Genomic DNA, 18,736 nt, shown 5'->3' with positions numbered 1-18,736 from the left:
TTGTGTGTTAGTGATTAGCAGACTGTACGTCAGTCCCTATACCAATGAAGGACTGCTGCAGTATAGGGCAGCGGTCAGCAGTAGTGCACGGCAACCCTATGTATTGTGGACCGATAGCGGTCCTTACAGAACAGCAGACTGTACTGCACTCAGGCCTATGTACCGTAGCACCCTATACCAAGTTACCAGTCCTTATAAGAACTTTTGTGGACCAAGCAGGTTGTGTGTTAGTGTTTAGCAGACTGTGCGTCAGTCCCTATACCGCTGAAGGACTGCTGCAGTATAGGGCAGCGGTCAGCAGTAGTGCACGGCAACCCTATGTATTGTGGACCGATAGCGGTCCTTACAGAACAGCAGACTGTAACGCACTCAGGCCTATGTACCGTAGCACCCTATACCAAGTTACCAGTCCTTATAAGAACTTTTGTGGACCAAGCAGGTTGTGTGTTAGTGATTAGCAGACTGTACGTCAGTCCCTATACCAATGAAGGACTGCTGCAGTATAGGGCAGCGGTCAGCAGTAGTGCACGGCAACCCTATGTATTGTGGACCGATAGCGGTCCTTACAGAACAGCAGACTGTAACGCACTCAGGCCTATGTACCGTAGCACCCTATACCAAGTTACCAGTCCTTATAAAAACTTTTGTGGACCAAGCAGGTTGTGTGTTAGTGTTTAGCAGACTGTGCGTCAGTCCCTATACCGCTGAAGGACTGCTGCAGTATAGGGCAGCGGTCAGCAGTGGTGCACGTCAACCCTATCTATTGTGGACCGATAGCGGTCCTTACAGAACAGCAGACTGTACCGCACTCAAGCCTATGTACCGTAGCACCCTATACCAAGTTACCAGTCCTTATAAGAACTTTTGTGGACCAAGCAGGTTGTGTATTAGTGTTTAGCAGACTGTACGTCAGTCCCTATACCGCTGAAGGACTGCTGCAGTATAGGGCAGCGGTCAGCAGTGGTGCACGTCAACCCTATCTATTGTGGACCGATAGCGGTCCTTACAGAACAGCAGACTGTACCGCACTCAAGCCTATGTACCGTAGCACCCTATACCAAGTTACCAGTCCTTATAAGAACTTTTGTGGAACAAGCAGGTTGTGTGTTAGTGATTAGCAGACTGTACGTCAGTCCCTATACCAATGAAGGACTGCTGCAGTATAGGGCAGCGGTCAGCAGTAGTGCACGGCAACCCTATGTATTGTGGACCGATAGCGGTCCTTACAGAACAGCAGACTGTAACGCACTCAGGCCTATGTACCGTAGCACCCTATACCAAGTTACCAGTCCTTATAAGAACTTTTGTGGACCAAGCAGGTTGTGTGTTAGTGATTAGCAGACTGTACGTCAGTCCCTATACCAATGAAGGACTGCTGCAGTATAGGGCAGCGGTCAGCAGTAGTGCACGGCAACCCTATGTATTGTGGACCGATAGCGGTCCTTACAGAACAGCAGACTGTACTGCACTCAGGCCTATGTACCGTAGCACCCTATACCAAGTTACCAGTCCTTATAAAAACTTTTGTGGACCAAGCAGGTTGTGTGTTAGTGTTTAGCAGACTGTGCGTCAGTCCCTATACCGCTGAAGGACTGCTGCAGTATAGGGCAGCGGTCAGCAGTAGTGCACGGCAACCCTATGTATTGTGGACCGATAGCGGTCCTTACAGAACAGCAGACTGTAACGCACTCAGGCCTATGTACCGTAGCACCCTATACCAAGTTACCAGTCCTTATAAGAACTTTTGTGGACCAAGCAGGTTGTGTGTTAGTGATTAGCAGACTGTACGTCAGTCCCTATACCAATGAAGGACTGCTGCAGTATAGGGCAGCGGTCAGCAGTAGTGCACGGCAACCCTATGTATTGTGGACCGATAGCGGTCCTTACAGAACAGCAGACTGTACCGCACCCAAGCCTATGTACCGTAGCACCCTAGACAGACCAAGTTACCAGTCCTGATAAAGAGCTTTGTGGAACAAGTGAGTTGTGAATGATTAGCAGACTGCAGCAGAAGGGCAGCAGTCAAGTATAATATTCTTTCTATATTTGGAAGAAAGAATATTATACGTGTACAAGCCTATTACCGTACCACTGATACCAGTCCTGAAAAGAACCTTTGTGGAACTAATAGTAACAGCAAGTCTTTAAAATTATCCTCACTGCCTGACACACTGCTTCCTGCCTGTCCCTATACAAATTGGCAAAAAAGAGTAGGCTGGAACGATTAGCTGGAACAGCTCTTTTGTGGACCTGATAGTAACAGCTAATGATGATGATGATGATGATGATGAAGAAAGACTAATCTGGCTGAGCTGTCCCTAAAATAGCAGCATACAGCGCTCTGTCCCTTTATCTAAACTGACAAAAGAAACTCAGGCTGCTGACCTAACACCTATACCAGTCCTGAAAAGAACTTTTGTGTACCAAATAGCTAGCGTTTTCTCTGTCCCTACTCCACACAGGATCCTTTCCCTACAGTGACAGAAGAAAGAATGTAAAATGGCCACCGGATCGGGTGTATTTATAGGTTAGGGGGAATGTCCAAGTGTCCATGAGCTGTCATGTCTCAATTGGTTGTCCTGTAACACATGATAAACGTGTCACGAAAGGTTAAAGTTCTTGTATACATTAAACACGTAAGTCCGCCGGGGCGAACGACGGAAAAAGGCGTTCGAACCCGCGGACGGCGAAAGTCGGAAATTCGCCGCGAAACGACCGCCGGGCGAACCGTTCGGCCATCACTAGTCACCAGCATACATGTTTCCAAACCAGGAGGCTCAAGATATGGTGGGTTTCCATGGATATAGTTCTCAACATGTTTTGCGGTCTTTATACCGCTTCGTCAGGGGAAAAATCGGCAAGTAATTATTACGCACTATGTATCAAAACAATTGAATTACATATATAAAACATTACATTCAATGGAAGAAATTAAACAAGGTGGAAAAAAGCGAGGGGAGATGTTGCTTCCCCAGTACCCAAAGCCTCAGCCGAGGTCAGAGCACCACCAAGGTTCTCCTCCCAATGGCTGCGGGGGATGTGCAATCAATGGACGTGTATCTATATTAATTGGTTGATAAAGATGGAATAAGAATAATATACAATCCAGCGACTTCAATAGAAAAGATGCAGAGAAAAAGGTAAAGAAAAACAGGGGGAAGGGGTTTGGGGTTAGAGAGAAAGGGGGAAAGGAAAGGGAGGAAGAGAAAAAGGAGGGAGGAGAGAGGGAAAGGGGGGGGGGAAGGAGAGCAAAGGGTCTGGTATATATTTTGGGGACTCTATACAGTTTTTCATTTTTTCTGTTGGATGGGCTCCAGAAAATTTGACATTTTACAAAGGAAAAATTAATTGGTTTAAATTTACAGAAAATGACATTTTATTGCCGGCTTCTTTTTTTTTAAGCGGCAAACCGACCCTCCAAAGACCCCCAAATACACAGAAGAACCTCAGGGGGGTCTGTGTGCTGCTTTGGTAACATTTCCTTTATAAATGTCACAACAACTGCACTCTTTTCTAATAAAATGTTTTTAGAATTACAAAGAAATGACCTCACAGTGGGAGGAATGCGTGCAACATTCATTTAACTATTTTATTTAAATATTTAGAAAAGCTACAAAATGGATGAGAGGAAATGACTCCATTTTTATTTTTCTCCTGCTATCAATGGCCGACACGGTACAACACTTCATCCATGTCTTTGGTGATCTCTGATCTCCTTATCAACTGTTTCTTCCATGATGAAGATCAGCCATGGAGTATATCTGAGGTGTATATCAGGGTGTGCTTCTTCCCCACATGAGAGCTGTGATGTCCAGCAACATTCATATAGAAGACATTTCCCACACTCAAGGCCTAATACACCTCGAGGGTTGTGTGGGATCCCTGATGTACAGGAAGACAGGACTTCAGTGAGGAACAATTCCCTCACTCAGGACAGGAATACAGCTTCTCCCCTGTGTGAGATCTCTGATGTCTGTAAAGATCGGACTTCTCTGAAAAACATTTCCCGCACTCAAGACAGGAATGCGACTTCTCCCCTGTGTGAGATCTCTGATGTGCAGAAAGACTGGACTTCTCTGAAAAACATTTTCCACACTCAGGACAAGAATACATCTTTTCCCCCGTGTGAGATCTCTGATGTATGGAAAGACGGGACTTCACTGAAAAACATTTCCCGCACTCAGGACAGGAATACGGCTTCTCCCCCGTGTGAGATCTCTGATGTGTGGAAAGACTGGACTTCTCTGAAAAACATTTTCCACACTCAGGACAGGAATGCAGCTTCTCCCCTGTGTGAGATCTCTGATGTGCGGAAAGACTGGACTTCTCTGAAAAACATTTTCCACACTCAGGACAGGAATACGGCTTCTCCCCGGTGTGAGATCTCTGATGTCTGTACAGATCAGACTTCTCTGAAAAACATTTCCCGCACTCAGGACAGGAATGCGGCTTCTCCCCTGTGTGAGATCTCTGATGTGCGGAAAGACTGGACTTCTCTGAAAAACATTTTCCACACTCAGGACAGGAATACGGCTTTTCCCCCGTGTGAGATCTCTGATGTATGGAAAGACGGGACTTCACTGAAAAACATTTCCCGCACTCAGGACAGGAATACGGCTTCTCCCCCGTGTGAGATCTCTGATGTGTGGAAAGATTGGACTTCAGTGAAAAACATTTCCCACACTCAGGACAGGAATACGGCTTCTCCCCCGTGTGAGATCTCTCATGTATGGAAAGACTGGACTTCTGTGTAAAACATTTCCCACACTCAGGACAGGAATACGGCTTCTCTCCTGTATGAGATCTTATATGCACATTAAGATGGTATTTAGAACTGAAACACTTCCCACACTCAGTACAAGAAAAGCTCTTCTCTGTTGGAAGGACGGCCCCGTCCCTCACAGTCTGAGGTTCCTCAGGATAAGAGGAATACGATGGTCCATCTACACTGTGTGGTGCCAGATGGACATTTGAGGTAGTCGGGTTTTCTCCTGGACTATACTGTGTGATGTCCTCATCTTCTACTTCACAGTCTGGAGACAAAGTGAGACAATCCTCTGAGGTTTTCCTCATCTCCCGTCCATCTACTAAAAAAAATACAAAGATTATTACTAGACATGAGCTGATTGGTTCCTGCTGTGCTCCAATCACATCATCCGATATAAAATGTCCAGCTGGTAGGAAATGGGTGTAACAAAAGAGAATACATATTATGTGTATATATAGCAGTGGGGGGAGGGGAACGAGCAGAAGTCAGGACTATGTAATGTACAACATATTGTATAAGATACAACAGATAGGACTATTTAGTATCAGAATGATGTAATGTACAACATAGAGTATATAGTGCAGGGGTCAGGAGTATGTAATGTACAACAGACTATATAGTGCAGGGGTCAGGAGTATGTAATGTACAATATAAAGTATACAGTGTAAGGGTCAGGACTCATAATATTGGTATTCAGTAATCAGTGGAAGATGAAATGTTTACATGAGACAAGTTGCAGAGGTCCCACACCGCTGCCTCCCATCTCCTGAGACTGCACTCAGTGACTTGGGTCTGAGACTATACAGACATATCCCTCCACCCGGCACAGCCAGCAGACAACAGAACAAGTAATCCTGGGGGGATTGTTCTGTCAGAGATCTTGTCATACCCGGGTATGGGGCAGAAGACCCAAAACACATACCCCAGATGCCTAGATCTAGTAACATCTATGGGGAAAATGAACATTTTTCTGCCATCTGATCCCCAGAATCTCCATAAATCCAGTCTAGATACATAAATTGTGTCGGCAGCACAGAGAAGGAAGATTATCGGAGAGAAATCCAGGAATACAGGACGGGGAACACAGCTCAGGAAAGTGACTAGGGGATTACAGGCTGATATCACCCAGCCCCCGCCCTACTCTGGACCAATCAGTGAGCAGTATGGGTGGAGGAATGGATTTAGTGTTAATGACCCACCTGTGCTGATCTCTGTAGGAGTGTCCTCCTCTATAAATGTCCCCGTTATTCCATCCTCCTCCATAGACTGCTGATCATCCCTCACATACCTCTCTTCTTCTTCTGATTTCACCTCAAATTCTATATCGATTGGATCTCCACTCTAAACCAAGAAAATGAGAGAGAATATCATCTGTAAGATAGAAGATTTATTTTTGTGACATCACATAGAAAATATACACATTGTCTCTATAAGTGTGTTTTATAATCTCCGTCCCACCAACCTTGTAACAGTGGGGGATGGTGTGATCTTCCTGTGTGGAATCCCGGGAATACAGAGGACGGGGACATCTCTCTGGTGGGTTCCTGGTATTTGGTGGCTCCATCATATCCTTGTGTCCTTCTGAAAACTCCTCCATCACTCCATACTCCTCATCCTCCTCTTTATACTCTTCTTTAACATCAATATTATCATCCCTGAGGTTTCCACTCTGAATATATAATAAAACATTCATTGTAACAATCATGCTGTGTATAAATCAGAACTACCAATAATTGTTCCTCATCTACCTGATGATGGTGGGGGATGGTGTGACCTTCCTGTGTGGAATCCCGGGAATACAGAGGACGGGGACATCTCTTTGGTGGGTTTCTGTAGCTGGATGACTCCACCATGGTGTCCTGGTACAGATCTCTGTGTTCTTTTAGAGACTCCTCCATCACCCCATCCTCATCATCCTCCTCTTTTATCTCTTCTTTAACCTCAATTTTAGAATCTCTCAGGTTTCCACTCTGAATATATAATAAAAATGACATCAATGGTAACAATGTAGATAATGTACAGATCCTAATGATACTAACAGTGATTGTTCCTCATCTACCTGATGATTATGGGGGATGGTGTGACCTTTCTGTGTGCAATCCCAGGAATACAGAGGACGGGGACATCTCTCTGGCGGGTTCCCATTACTGGATCTATCTGTAGGAAACACACACACTGACTGAATACATTGTTTCTATGTGTTTATCAGATGATGGGGGATCTAGGTGGAGCCTCCGTACTGCTCTCTCCTTTACAATAAAGTCTCCTCTTACCCGGTGATGTGAGGGGCGGCTGATTGTCCATCATGACGTCCTTGTAGAGATCCTTGTGTCCTTCTAAATACTCCCACTCCTCCATGGAGAAATAGACAGTGACATCCTGACACCTTATAGGAACCTGACACACACAATGATAGTCACCATCCAGACACATCCCTTGTCTGTTACTGGATAATGTCCCAGAATTCCCAGAATCCTCCTCACCTCTCCTGTCAGCAGCTCCATCATCTTCTTGGTGACTTCTAGAATCTTCTCCATGTTGTGTCTCTCAGGTTTTAGGGAGTCACATGGAGGCACTGTGATGGTCATATGATCACCGGACTTCACAAGAGGAAATCTCTGTATTGAGGAACCAATAGGAACATCATGTTAGAATCCCAGAATCCTCCTCACCTCTCCGGTCAGGTCTGTGTTTTATTAATAGAGATAAGAGTGATGTCATGTGACCTCCCAGAATCCTCCTCACCTCTCCGGTCAGGTCTGTGTTTTATTACTAGAGATAAGAGTGATGTCATGTGACCTCCCAGAATCCTCCTCACCTCTCCGGTCAGCAGGTAGATGATCTCCAGGGTGAGGTTTAGTATCTTCTCAGTTATGTGACTTCGGTCCTCCTCCATCCTCATTGGTGCCGTCATTTATGAAGGTTTCCCTGTAGACAGATAGCATTTATAACAGAGAATTATCTGGATTGGTTGTACAATAATGGGATGAGGATATCAGGAGGTAATATGAAGGTCAGTATGTATTTAACTAGTTGCCGACCGATCTCCACAGTTATACGGCGGCAAAGTGGCTCTCCTGAGCAAATCGTCGTTCCTGCACATTGTGGGAGCGTGTCCGCGGGTCGGGTGGATTAATCTCTGCCGGTGACCCGTGATTGCCTTGTACACAGGCAGAATGTAAAGAAGGCCTAGTGACATGTCAGCGATATATTGCATCCAGTGATCAGGAAAAGTGATTTCTGTCATGTCACTGGTAGCTAATCCCCACTACAGTTAGAACACGCTGAGGGAACATAGTTAAGACATATGCTGTTTTAAATCTTTGATCTTGTAAGTGTGCCTGTTTTGGGGCTGTATTCATAAAGTAACAAGCAGAGAGCACTATGGAGTCTATGTTTGTGATTACATGTCAATAACGGATTTGAGAGAAGCAGAGCTGAGCTGTAGGCGGAGAGAGAAGGAGAGAGTTTCCTGAAAGAAATCTATGTGAAGTTATCAGCACAAGCACCCAGTGGTGAGAGCGTAGGAGGATCGGCTGTTTTGGGCGTGGATGAGAGAGATTGTGAAGGAGCAAAAGAGTGACCATTATTTGAGTTGAATGCAGCCTCACTGTGCCCACCATTGCAGCCTCACTGTGCCCACCATTGCAGCCTCACTGTGCCCGTGAATGCAGCCTCACTGTGCCCACCATTGCAGCATCACTGTGCCCATCATTGCAGCATCACTGTGCCCATGAATGCAGCCTCACTGTACCCACCATTGCAGCCTCACTGTGCCCGCCATTGCAGCCTCACTGTGCCCGCCATTGCAGCCTCACTGTGCCCGTGAATGCAGCCTCACTGTGTCCACCATTGCAGCATCACTGTTTCCATCATTGCAGCATCACTGTACCCATGAATGCAGCCTCACTGTACCCACCATTGCAGCATCACTGTGCCCATCATTACAGCCTCACTGTACCCATGAATGCAGCCTTACTGTACTCACCATTGCAGCCTCACTGTGCCCATGAATGCAGCATCACTGTGCCAATTAATACAGACTCGCCATTGCCTGGTAACACACACACACACAGCGGGCATCTCCTCCTGTTTATCATGGAGCTGGCTGGGTCTGTGTTTGGTGGCCGTGCTGTAACAAGGTCCAGCCCCCCTAGACCAGCTCGTGTGATAGGCGGAACACTGATTCAATCTACTATTACACGAGTTGGTCTAGGGAGGTGGGACCTTGTTACAGTGCGGCCGCCGAACACAGACCCAGCCAGCTCCGTAAAACACAGGAGGAGGAGAGATGGAAAAAGCGGTGCGCTGTAGCAGCAACTCAAAGCGGCCCCAAGGCAGATGGCCTACTGGGAAATTTCTCGGTATCCCGGTAGGCCAGCCTGGCCCTGGCTGGAGTCATTGGACAGGTGGGGCCCCCGGGCAAATGAACAGCATGCACATGCAATAAGGCGGCCCTGCAGCGGGGGATGGTCTCACACACTAAATGTGTCTGGTGGTGGTGTGCACTTGATACTGGTCCCAGTGAGGACGGATGAGCACGGCGGGGGATGGTCTCACACACTGTTTGATATAAACGAGTTCTCTATCAACACTGATGTTATATAACACATGAAATCTTATATATATGGACTGCTTGCACTGTGCTTTTAATTACGTATATAAGAATACACTGTAGGGGATATTGCATTTAGTTATTTCCATTTTATTTATTGGTGTTTCAAACAATGATATATAGGTTATACTGCGCTGCACTATTATTTATTATTATTACTTAAGGTACTTATATAGCGCCATCAATTTACACAGCCCTTTACATATACATTGTACATTCACATCGGTCCCTACCCTCAAGGAGCTTACAATCTAAGGTCCCTAACTCACATTCGTACACTAGGACCAATTTAGACAGCATCTAATAAAGAATATTTTTAGACTCATATGCTATTGCATGTAATTGCCATCATCCCTGAATAGTAGATAAAATTAGTCAAACCTCAAAACATCCGGTGTGCCAACCACAACCGGAACCCGAGATAGCGCAAACCACAACCGGAACCGGAAGTAGCGCCATCCTCAAGCGGAACCAGAAGTGGTGCTCACCCAAGACCTCAGGACGTGACGACATCTCCGCAACCGGAAATTGCTGTTTATACTCTTTTTGTAATAAAATCATCAGATTTTTTTTGAGTAATCATTCAAGTGAGATTCCCAATTCTTCTTCAGCTCATTAGAAATATGGCTGAGAATGGGGAATATCTGAATTCTCAAACCAATCGGATTAATGTTTTCTTGGATGTATCGTTCTGAGGACTGTATATGCCAGTGTAGGGCTGACTTTTTTTCAAGTACTTTGGTTAGATTAGAAAATAATGAATTCATACAGTCAACTGTTACGAATAAAACAAAATTGTACAACTGAAGAAGCTTTCCAGGAGGAGGCAGATGAACTGAGTAGGAGATTACTATCAAGAGACTATACTAAAACTGGTCTGAAAAAGGCTTTTAACCGTGTTAAGAGCCAAGATAGACAAGTGTTGTTGTTTGGAAAAAAGAAATCTAATAAGGCTGACAATAAAACTAGATTAATATTACGGTTCTCGAATGAAAATGAAAAAATAAAAATAAATTCTCACTAAATATTGGTCGGTGTTAACGGAGGACCCAGTTTTGTCTACCGTTATCACCCCAAAACCTCAAATTACTTTTCGGAAGGCTGGCTCCATTGGAGACTCATTGACACAAAGTGAGTCCAAAGGAAGTCAATGTTTAGATCCATGCAAAACCTGGGGGACCTACCCATGTGGGTCCTGTTCTTTCTGTGAATTCATAAGGCAACGTACAACTTTTAAGTTACCGAATGGTGAGAATTTTCGGTTAAAACATTTTGCTAATTGCAAAACGAGCTGTGTAGTCTATCTTTTTCAATGTGAGTGTGGTGCTTTCTATATTGGAAGACCAAACAAGAATTTGGCCAACGTATAAGTAAACATCTGTCTAGTATGAGGATCTGCAATTTATATCTTCCACTGGATAGACATGTAGCAAAAGCTCATGCCTACAGAATGCCTGCTGTGAATTTCACTGTTGTGGATCGAGTACATATACCACTTAGAGGAGGGGATTGGAACAAAATACTCTTGCAGCGCGAAATGCGCTGGATTAGGTCTTTAGAAGCTACAACCCCCCCAGGCCTTAATGAAACAGAAAGTTTTAGGCCATTTCTGGATGGCTATGTTTCGGGAAAAACTGACTAATGAATTGGTGTAGAGATGTAGAGGTAATTGAGTTTCCTTTTCATGTTTCCCCCCCTTTTTTTTTTTTTGAAGGTTATTCTATTTTATTTATTTGCATTTTATTACAATGGGTTTTCCATATGAAATATATTTGTACCCATTCTTTGTGAACAACATTTGACACTGCTAACACATGGGTGTAACAGGGCATAATTCTTATAGATAGGATCTGCTGTCACCACACTCCCGGCACAGGTGTGCCCATTTACATGACTCCATAGAGGAGAGGTTATGGGTTTTTTTTTTCTTTTCCCCATCCATTCCTGATTGGGAGTTGTTGTATTGGCTTTGGATTCGTTCTTAGTCGGCCCCTTATGTGGTTGTCTGAGACTTATCCAATTTTTTCCTGTGTCGGTGGTTTTAGTTCTTGCCTTGGGTGGCATAGCACACCTGATAAATACATTAGGGATTTGTTTGTGATTAAATTTGCCACCCTTCTTGGATTAAATATCCATATGCCCATTAAAACAACTTGATTGAGGAAGGGTCTCTTTAAATGTGGTAATCATTTTCAATGGAACAAAATGAGTTTAAAAAAGATCTAAATGTACCAAGCGATGGATGGTCTATTCTCTCTTCTTTGCCCTTTCAGGTATTGTTCTATCTATGTAGGGGAGATAAGCGGTGCCGTCTCCTTGCTGATGACGCCGCCATCTCCTCATTTGGTTTTCTTGTGGCATCCGTCTAAGCCGTCTGATGTGTGACATCGTCATTTCCGGTTGCGGAGATGTCGTCACGTCTGGAGGTCTTGGATGAGCACCACTTCCGGATCCGGTTGAGGATCGTGCTACTTCCGGTTGGCGCTATCTCGGGTTCCGGTTGTGGTTGGCGCACCGGATGTGTACACAACAACAGTGATGACGCTGTTATTTGGGCAATGAGGGTGCCTTGTGATTGGAATAGTTTTCAAGTAAGACCTCCTATTAAGGGAGTTTATTAGTAGTTAGGAGGAGTTATCGTTTTGATTGGAGGACTCTTTGGCGCCAATTAATCAGACCTGGGCTATTTAAGGCAAACACCAGAAGCCCTAACAGGTGGGAATCTTTCACATGTCCTTAGGATTTTCAGGATTTGATTGTATTGGCAGGAAAACGAAGGAACTTGGTTTACGAATGTTGGACTCTAATAATGCGGTAAGCAATAATTGAGTGATCTCTCTCTTTAAAGAAAAGTGATAAGATGGGAGTAAAAATTAAAATATTCTTTGGTTTTTTCTCTGCCTTAAGACCTCCTGATTATCGAGGGCTCATATAACGTGGGTTTTCTCACTTGATGAGCCATTGGACATGTACTAAAGAATCTATTTTGTTCCCATCTATTGTTGAGTCTTCCAGACTCCTGGGCTTTGTAGTGCGGTGACAATTCAGCAGATCATCATCATTATTATTATTTTTCCTCGTTGGTCCGTCTTTTTTGTTTTGGGCGGTGCCAAGAAAGAGAAATGTCCTTTTGATGTTAAAAACAAACATGTGAGTAGTCAAGCATTGAGGTTGAATGTTATTATGTTATTTTGTAAATGTATTTTCGATATATTTATTGTGTGTTATGTGTTCACAGATAGTGGCTTCCCTGAAGAAGAAACTATTTACATATACTTTTCGAAACGCGTAGGAGAAATAGCCGCTCGCTTTGTCGCATAAACTTTTGCATGTGGTATTGTTTTATGCTTTACTGTATGCCAACGCAACATTGTCATATTATGGACTTTCTTTGTATATACAACAGTAATGTTTTCTTCTTTTTGTATTCATAATAAAAAAATATTTTTTATATACAACTAGTAAATTTTTTACATTGCCTTAAAAATCCCAACCAAATTTGAGGTTTGATTAATTTTATAGACAGCATCTCATTACCTAACAACATGTAGACATGTGCGATTAGTTTTCTACGAATCGGAAAAAAATTAAATGTGTACATTCGGGAGGATCCGAAATACAAATTGCTATGCTTCCGAATTTTGTACGTAATACAAAATTTTATTTACGAATTTCGGATCCAAATTCTGTTACAATGGAAATGTGACTGGTGTTTTGGTGACCAATCAGAGGTTTTCTTCTTCTGCTGAGTGGGGGTTGGGAAAATGACCTTTTTTTAATATAGGAGTGGGAGACTGGTACCGTCGATACTGTCGAGATTCAGAATCGGACAAAATAAGAATGTTCGTTAATTACGATTATTAGATTTGATGAAGTTAAAAAACCCAGGAAGTCAGCACAGGGATGGTGGGAGCCCCTCATAATGATAAATTCATCATGACGAACATTCGTTAAATGAAAATTTGTATTTCGTACCAATCCAAATTGAATTTCAGACACGAATTACAAATTCATTTTAATACGAAACAAATGTATTGACGATGCACCTGTCTACCAACATGTCTTTGGAGTGTGGGAGGAAACCCACGCCAGCACAGGGAGAACATGCAAACTGCCGTCAGGTAGTGTCGAGGTTGGGATTCAAACCAGCGACACTACAGCAACTTTTACTGCTAGGCGAGAGCGCTACCCACTACACCACTGTACCGCCCGTATAAGAAAAGATCTGTGTAAAATGTGTGTGGTGGTTATTTTATTATCATTTTTATTTGTTATAATTGTTGCACTTTAGATTGTTATTATACACTTTATATGAATGAATGATTTGTATAGCGCACAAAGCAAACTGAATCGCCTCAAGGCGCTTTATATTAACCCCTTGATCACCTCCTGGTGTTAACCCCTTCCCTGCCAGTGTCGTTTTTTACACTGATCAGTACATTTTTATAGCTTTGATCAATGTGGTAATGTCACTGCTCCCCAAAAAGTGTCATTTGTGGTCAGATTTGTCCACCGCAATGTCGCAGTCTCCTTAAAAATCGCAGATCGCCGCCATTAGTAGTAAAAGGTCCCGAAATCTATCCCCTATTTTGTAGATGCGATAACTTTCGCACAAACCAATCAATATACGCCTGTTGCAAAAATTTTTTTACCAAAAATATTTAGAAGAATACATATCGGCCTAAACTGAGAAATACATTTGTTTTTTATATTTTTTTGGGATATGTATTATAGCAAAAAGTAAAAGAAAATTTGTTTTGTTTTTTTTTCAAAATTGTCACTCTTCGCGAAAAAAAAAGGTGCAGAGGTGATCAAATACCACCAAAAGAAAGTTCTATTTGTGGGGAAAAGAGGTTGTCAATTTTGTTTGGGTATAACGTCGCACGACCGCGCAATTGTCAGTTAAAGTGACGCGATGTCGAATCGCAAAAAATGGCCTGGTCATTAAGGGGGTAAATCCTTTTGGGCTGAAGTGGTTAAGCACTATGGTCCCCAGTGGGAAAATATTTAATCTGGACAGTTTAGTGTTCACTGTGATTCTTGGGGTCCGGGAGTCTCGTAAAATGTGGCCTCCTGGATCACAAATTCCATTCTCTATGTTGGGTGTGAGATGAGGAGGAGATCCAGGAATCAGGATAAAGGTCAGGACAAGCAACAGATGAGCACATCCAAGAGATGAAGCCGGGGTCACTACACAGAAAATCAATCCATGGAAATAACAGGCAGGACGAGGAATAGCAAGAAGGAGCTCAGAGACAAATGAGAATATTGCTCAGCCAATGGGAGATGATCTCAGCATGACTTACATAATGAAGGAGATGAGGGGGAGGGGAGGAAGTCACTTATGGTGACCATAGAGACATGGAAATTCAGCTGGTTCAGCAGGGATTGGTCACATTTCCATCCATGTGTCTTCACTGCTGGATAAAAGTCACTCCATCAGCGGCTGCAGCCAATAGCTTCATCACTGATCGGTGTATTCTGAGAGTGGAGGAGCGCCCCCATTGTCAGAATACAATAGTGCAGCGGGGAGGATTCCCCCATCCCCCTCCAATGTGTGGATGGGGGAATCACTTCAGTTTTTTCCTCTCATCCCGCTGGATGAACGATAAAACTGAACCATGTATGGCCAGATTTGGAAGGAAGATATATTCATCATCAACTGATCCCCCTGAAGGGGTTAATCTAGCCCTCCACACTATATATGCGTGTATCATCATCTGCTGGAGATAAAAGACATCACAGTGACTATGAAGGAAGAGGACGGACATGACGGGGGGTTACTGGGTGTAAATAGAAAATAAGATCTTATTACCTCCTCTGCTGCGTCTTCCAGCAATGTCGTCTCTCTACTTCCTCCTGACTCACCTCTCACCTGGAACTTCCTGTCAGTACCTGACATCACTTCCTGTCTTCCATAGAGACTTTCTGTCTTGGTAGAAGTGAGATGATCACCACCTTGTGGAGCTCAGAGGAATTTCAGAAACAGCTCACAGTGTGAACACGGCCTTGTGCTGTATGTATGTACTGTATATCCTTATAGATGGGGTCATCTCCACTCCCACCAAGGGGAATAGAAACATATTTCTGCTCGGGGGGAGACATTTTGGCCCCTTTGATTTTGCAGTAAAATTGATGTCAGATTTAGTCATGTAGAACATCTGTTATATGGATACAAAGAGCCCCAGCCGAGAGTAAAGGGTGGAAATGGCTCCTGATCCCCAGATTTGGACAATTATGTCACCAATATAAATAGAATAAAACCTGCGCTATGTGTAACAACTCAAATACCTACAGAAATAACTTATACCGGACTGCTGCTGTAACAAAGGTAAGTGTTCCCTTTATCAACTAAAAGAGCATTATGTGTCACAGCGCTGTCCTATTGTGTGTGCACATAAATCATCACAAATACACTAAAATATGTGGAGACATTCATATATAAAGTGCTAGGGGCTCAAATAATATTCTCTGCAGATCTACTGCTTCCACTTTACACCTACTTCACTGATCTTATAGTGTTTATCAATAAATGAAGTAAACTGATACATGTGCAAATTCATATACAACATAAAGTGCTTTGTGCTCAATATGCTGTTCCCTGCAGATCCACTGCTTCCACTTTGCACCTACCTCTTTACTCTCATAATGTTTGCTGGTATATTAAAATAGAAACCTGTGAAACAAATAATGTAATCATACAATATTGTGCTCAATATAGTGTTCTCTGCAAGTCCACTGCTTCCACTTTGCATCTATTTCAATGAACCTGATTAAAAAAAAAAAAAAAAAAATCCACCAATCAATGAAAAGTTGATAAGGTGTAAATTTCTTTGTGCTCCAAACTGTGCCACGCCTTCTTCCACCTCTTACACACGTGATGGTGAGGGCGCCGCCTTAGTGGTGCTTCCCCACTCACCAGAGTAATATGACTCCCAGCTTTTCATCTATCAGAGTCACCAACATCCTTCACACTCACCTCACCTCCGATGGCAAAGGAACCGGATCCTCCTCACTCACTCCTGCAAGTCTGCTGCGCTTTCTGTCAGTCTCCCTCCTAGACTCCTCCTCCGACCGCTGTTCCAGCAGGAGCTCCACCTCTTCATACACACTCAGGGCTCCGCCTCTTCATACACACTCAGAGCTCCGCCTCTTCATACACACTCAGGGAGGCGAGAAAGGGGAAGGATATACAGTACATACACACACAGCACAAGGCCGTGTTCATACTACTAGACATTTCTCGGGGCTGCAGTTCCTCTGAGCTCCAGAAAGCAGTGATCTGACTTCTACCCAGATAGGAAGACTCTATGGAATACAGACAGGAAGTGATGTCAAGTAAAGACAGGAAGTGATGTCATGTACACAGGACATTCCATTTGGAAGGACGTAGAGAGGAAACATTGCTGGATCTGGTGGCAAATGAGGTAACATGTAGATTAACCCCTTCAGGGGATCAGTTGATGATGAATATATCTTCCTTCCAAAGCTGGCCATACATGGTTCAGTTTTATCATTCAGCCAGCAGGATGTAGGGTGCCCACATGTCCCGGATTGTCCGGGATTGTCCCTTATTTGAGATTTTTGTCCCGTGTCCCGGGCACCTTCATTCCGGGACAATACAGTGTCCCGGAATGAAAAAGAAAACACACCGCCACTGTCGCCAGTCCGCCACCCTTATAAATATACACACTGTAACAACACACATCATATGCCTAACTGAATGACTGGTTGCTAGGCTAGTAGGGCCATCCCGTGTCTAGCAACCAGTCACATGATGTCGGCTGAGGGCTGACACGTGGGCAGTCAGTGGGCACCCGCACCCTACAGGTTATGACTGAGCAGCGCCCCTTTGCCCTAAAAGAGAGAGCGCAGCCAGCCGCTACAGACACCACACCAGAGTGACCACCAGACAGAGCCATACTTACTGCTGGTATGGATCCAGCCTGCCTGCACGCTGAGAAGTGTAGTTTCCAGTGCAGCCCCATGGATTCTCTTCTCACTGTCTGACATGGCAGACAGGGGGTGTGGAGGGGACGCTTGCCTTGCTCCAGCATAGTGAGGAGGAAGAACAGTCCGGCAGGGAGAGCGCAGGCTTCAGGGAACAGCCTACTGGAAAGGAAGAAGTGAGAACCGAGAGGTCGGGGGGGCAATCAGAGACAGATCTGTATGGGTAAGTGTCCTCCTGTGTATGCCTCTGTCCCCCTGTGCATCCCACGGTCCCCCTGTGCATTGCACTGTCCCCCTGCCCATCCCACTGTCCCCCTGTGCATCCCACGGTCCCCCTGTGCATCCCACGGTCCCCCTGTGCATTGCACTGTCCCCCTGTCCATCTCTCTGTCCCCTGTCTATCCCACTGTCCCCCTGTCCATCCCACTGTCCCCCTGTCCATCCCACGGTCCCCCTGACTACATGGTGGCCCCCCTGACCACTCTGGATTAGGATGTAAGGGGACATTTTGGAGGAGGATATAAGGGGGGCACTCAGGAGAATGTAAGGCACACCCCAGAGGATGTAAGGGCTCTGACTAAGTTAGTACCGCCAGAGTGCCCCCTTACACCTCCCCTTACAACCTCCAGGGTACCCTCTTAGTGTCTCCAGAGTGCCCCTTTACTTCCAACAGAGTGCCCCCTTTCATCCTTCAGAGTGCCCCACCACCAAGGTGGTATAGCAGTGTCTTACAGACTATGAGGGGGTAGTATTGCACTCCTCCTTCTCCTCTCTCCACCAACTACCCCTGACCATGCACTCTGCACTCCTCTCCTGTACATATTACCCCCCACCATACACTCTGCATTCCCTATTTAACATTACCACATTCTGCACTGTATAAGTCATCTCACTCTCTTTAACAATACCCCCTTTAACCCAATATTTAGCACAATTTAAGACCACTGTTCACCACAACATGCTTTACGTGCCATATTGTTCTTCTTCTTGATGCCTAGGGCCCACTTTTGATCTTCCACACGGGCCCGCTGATTTCATAATTTCATATGCCCCCTGGCCCATCAATCGGCAAAAAAATATCAAAAATCATCGGGGGGGGGCGGCTGTCCCTGAATGGCAGTTTGGAAATGTGATCACCCTAGCGGGATGAGAGGAAAAAACTGAAGTGATTCCCCCATCCACACATTGGAGGGGGATGGGGGAATCCTCCCCGCTGCACTATTGTATTCTGACAATGGGTGGCGCTCCTCCGCTCTCAGAATACACAGATCAGTGATGAAGCTATTGGCTGCAGCCGCTGATGGAGTGACTTTTATCCGGCAGTGACCACACATGGATGGAAATGTGACCGATTCCTGCTGAACCAGCATGTCTCTGGTCACCATAAGTGATATCTTCCCCTC

At 44.6% G+C, this 18,736-nt stretch overlaps 1 protein-coding gene across 1 annotated transcript in view; it reads left to right on the top strand.

Moving 5' to 3' along the window:
- Positions 1-18,736, top strand: part of LOC143986903 (uncharacterized) — a 1,023,878-nt gene that overhangs the window by 798,297 nt on the left and 206,845 nt on the right. Inside the window, exon 9 of the mRNA XM_077485310.1 lies at positions 3,083-3,140. Within this exon, the coding sequence (XP_077341436.1) occupies positions 3,083-3,140 (58 nt within the window). The remainder of the gene's footprint in view (positions 1-3,082; positions 3,141-18,736) is intronic.

This window comes from Lithobates pipiens, unplaced genomic scaffold, assembly GCF_037356315.1.
Source record: "Lithobates pipiens isolate NorthernLeopardFrog02 unplaced genomic scaffold, aLitPip1_a1.2 Scaffold_18, whole genome shotgun sequence".
Taxonomy (NCBI): Eukaryota; Metazoa; Chordata; class Amphibia; order Anura; family Ranidae; genus Lithobates; species Lithobates pipiens.
This window is presented reverse-complemented; position numbering and strand designations above follow the sequence as displayed.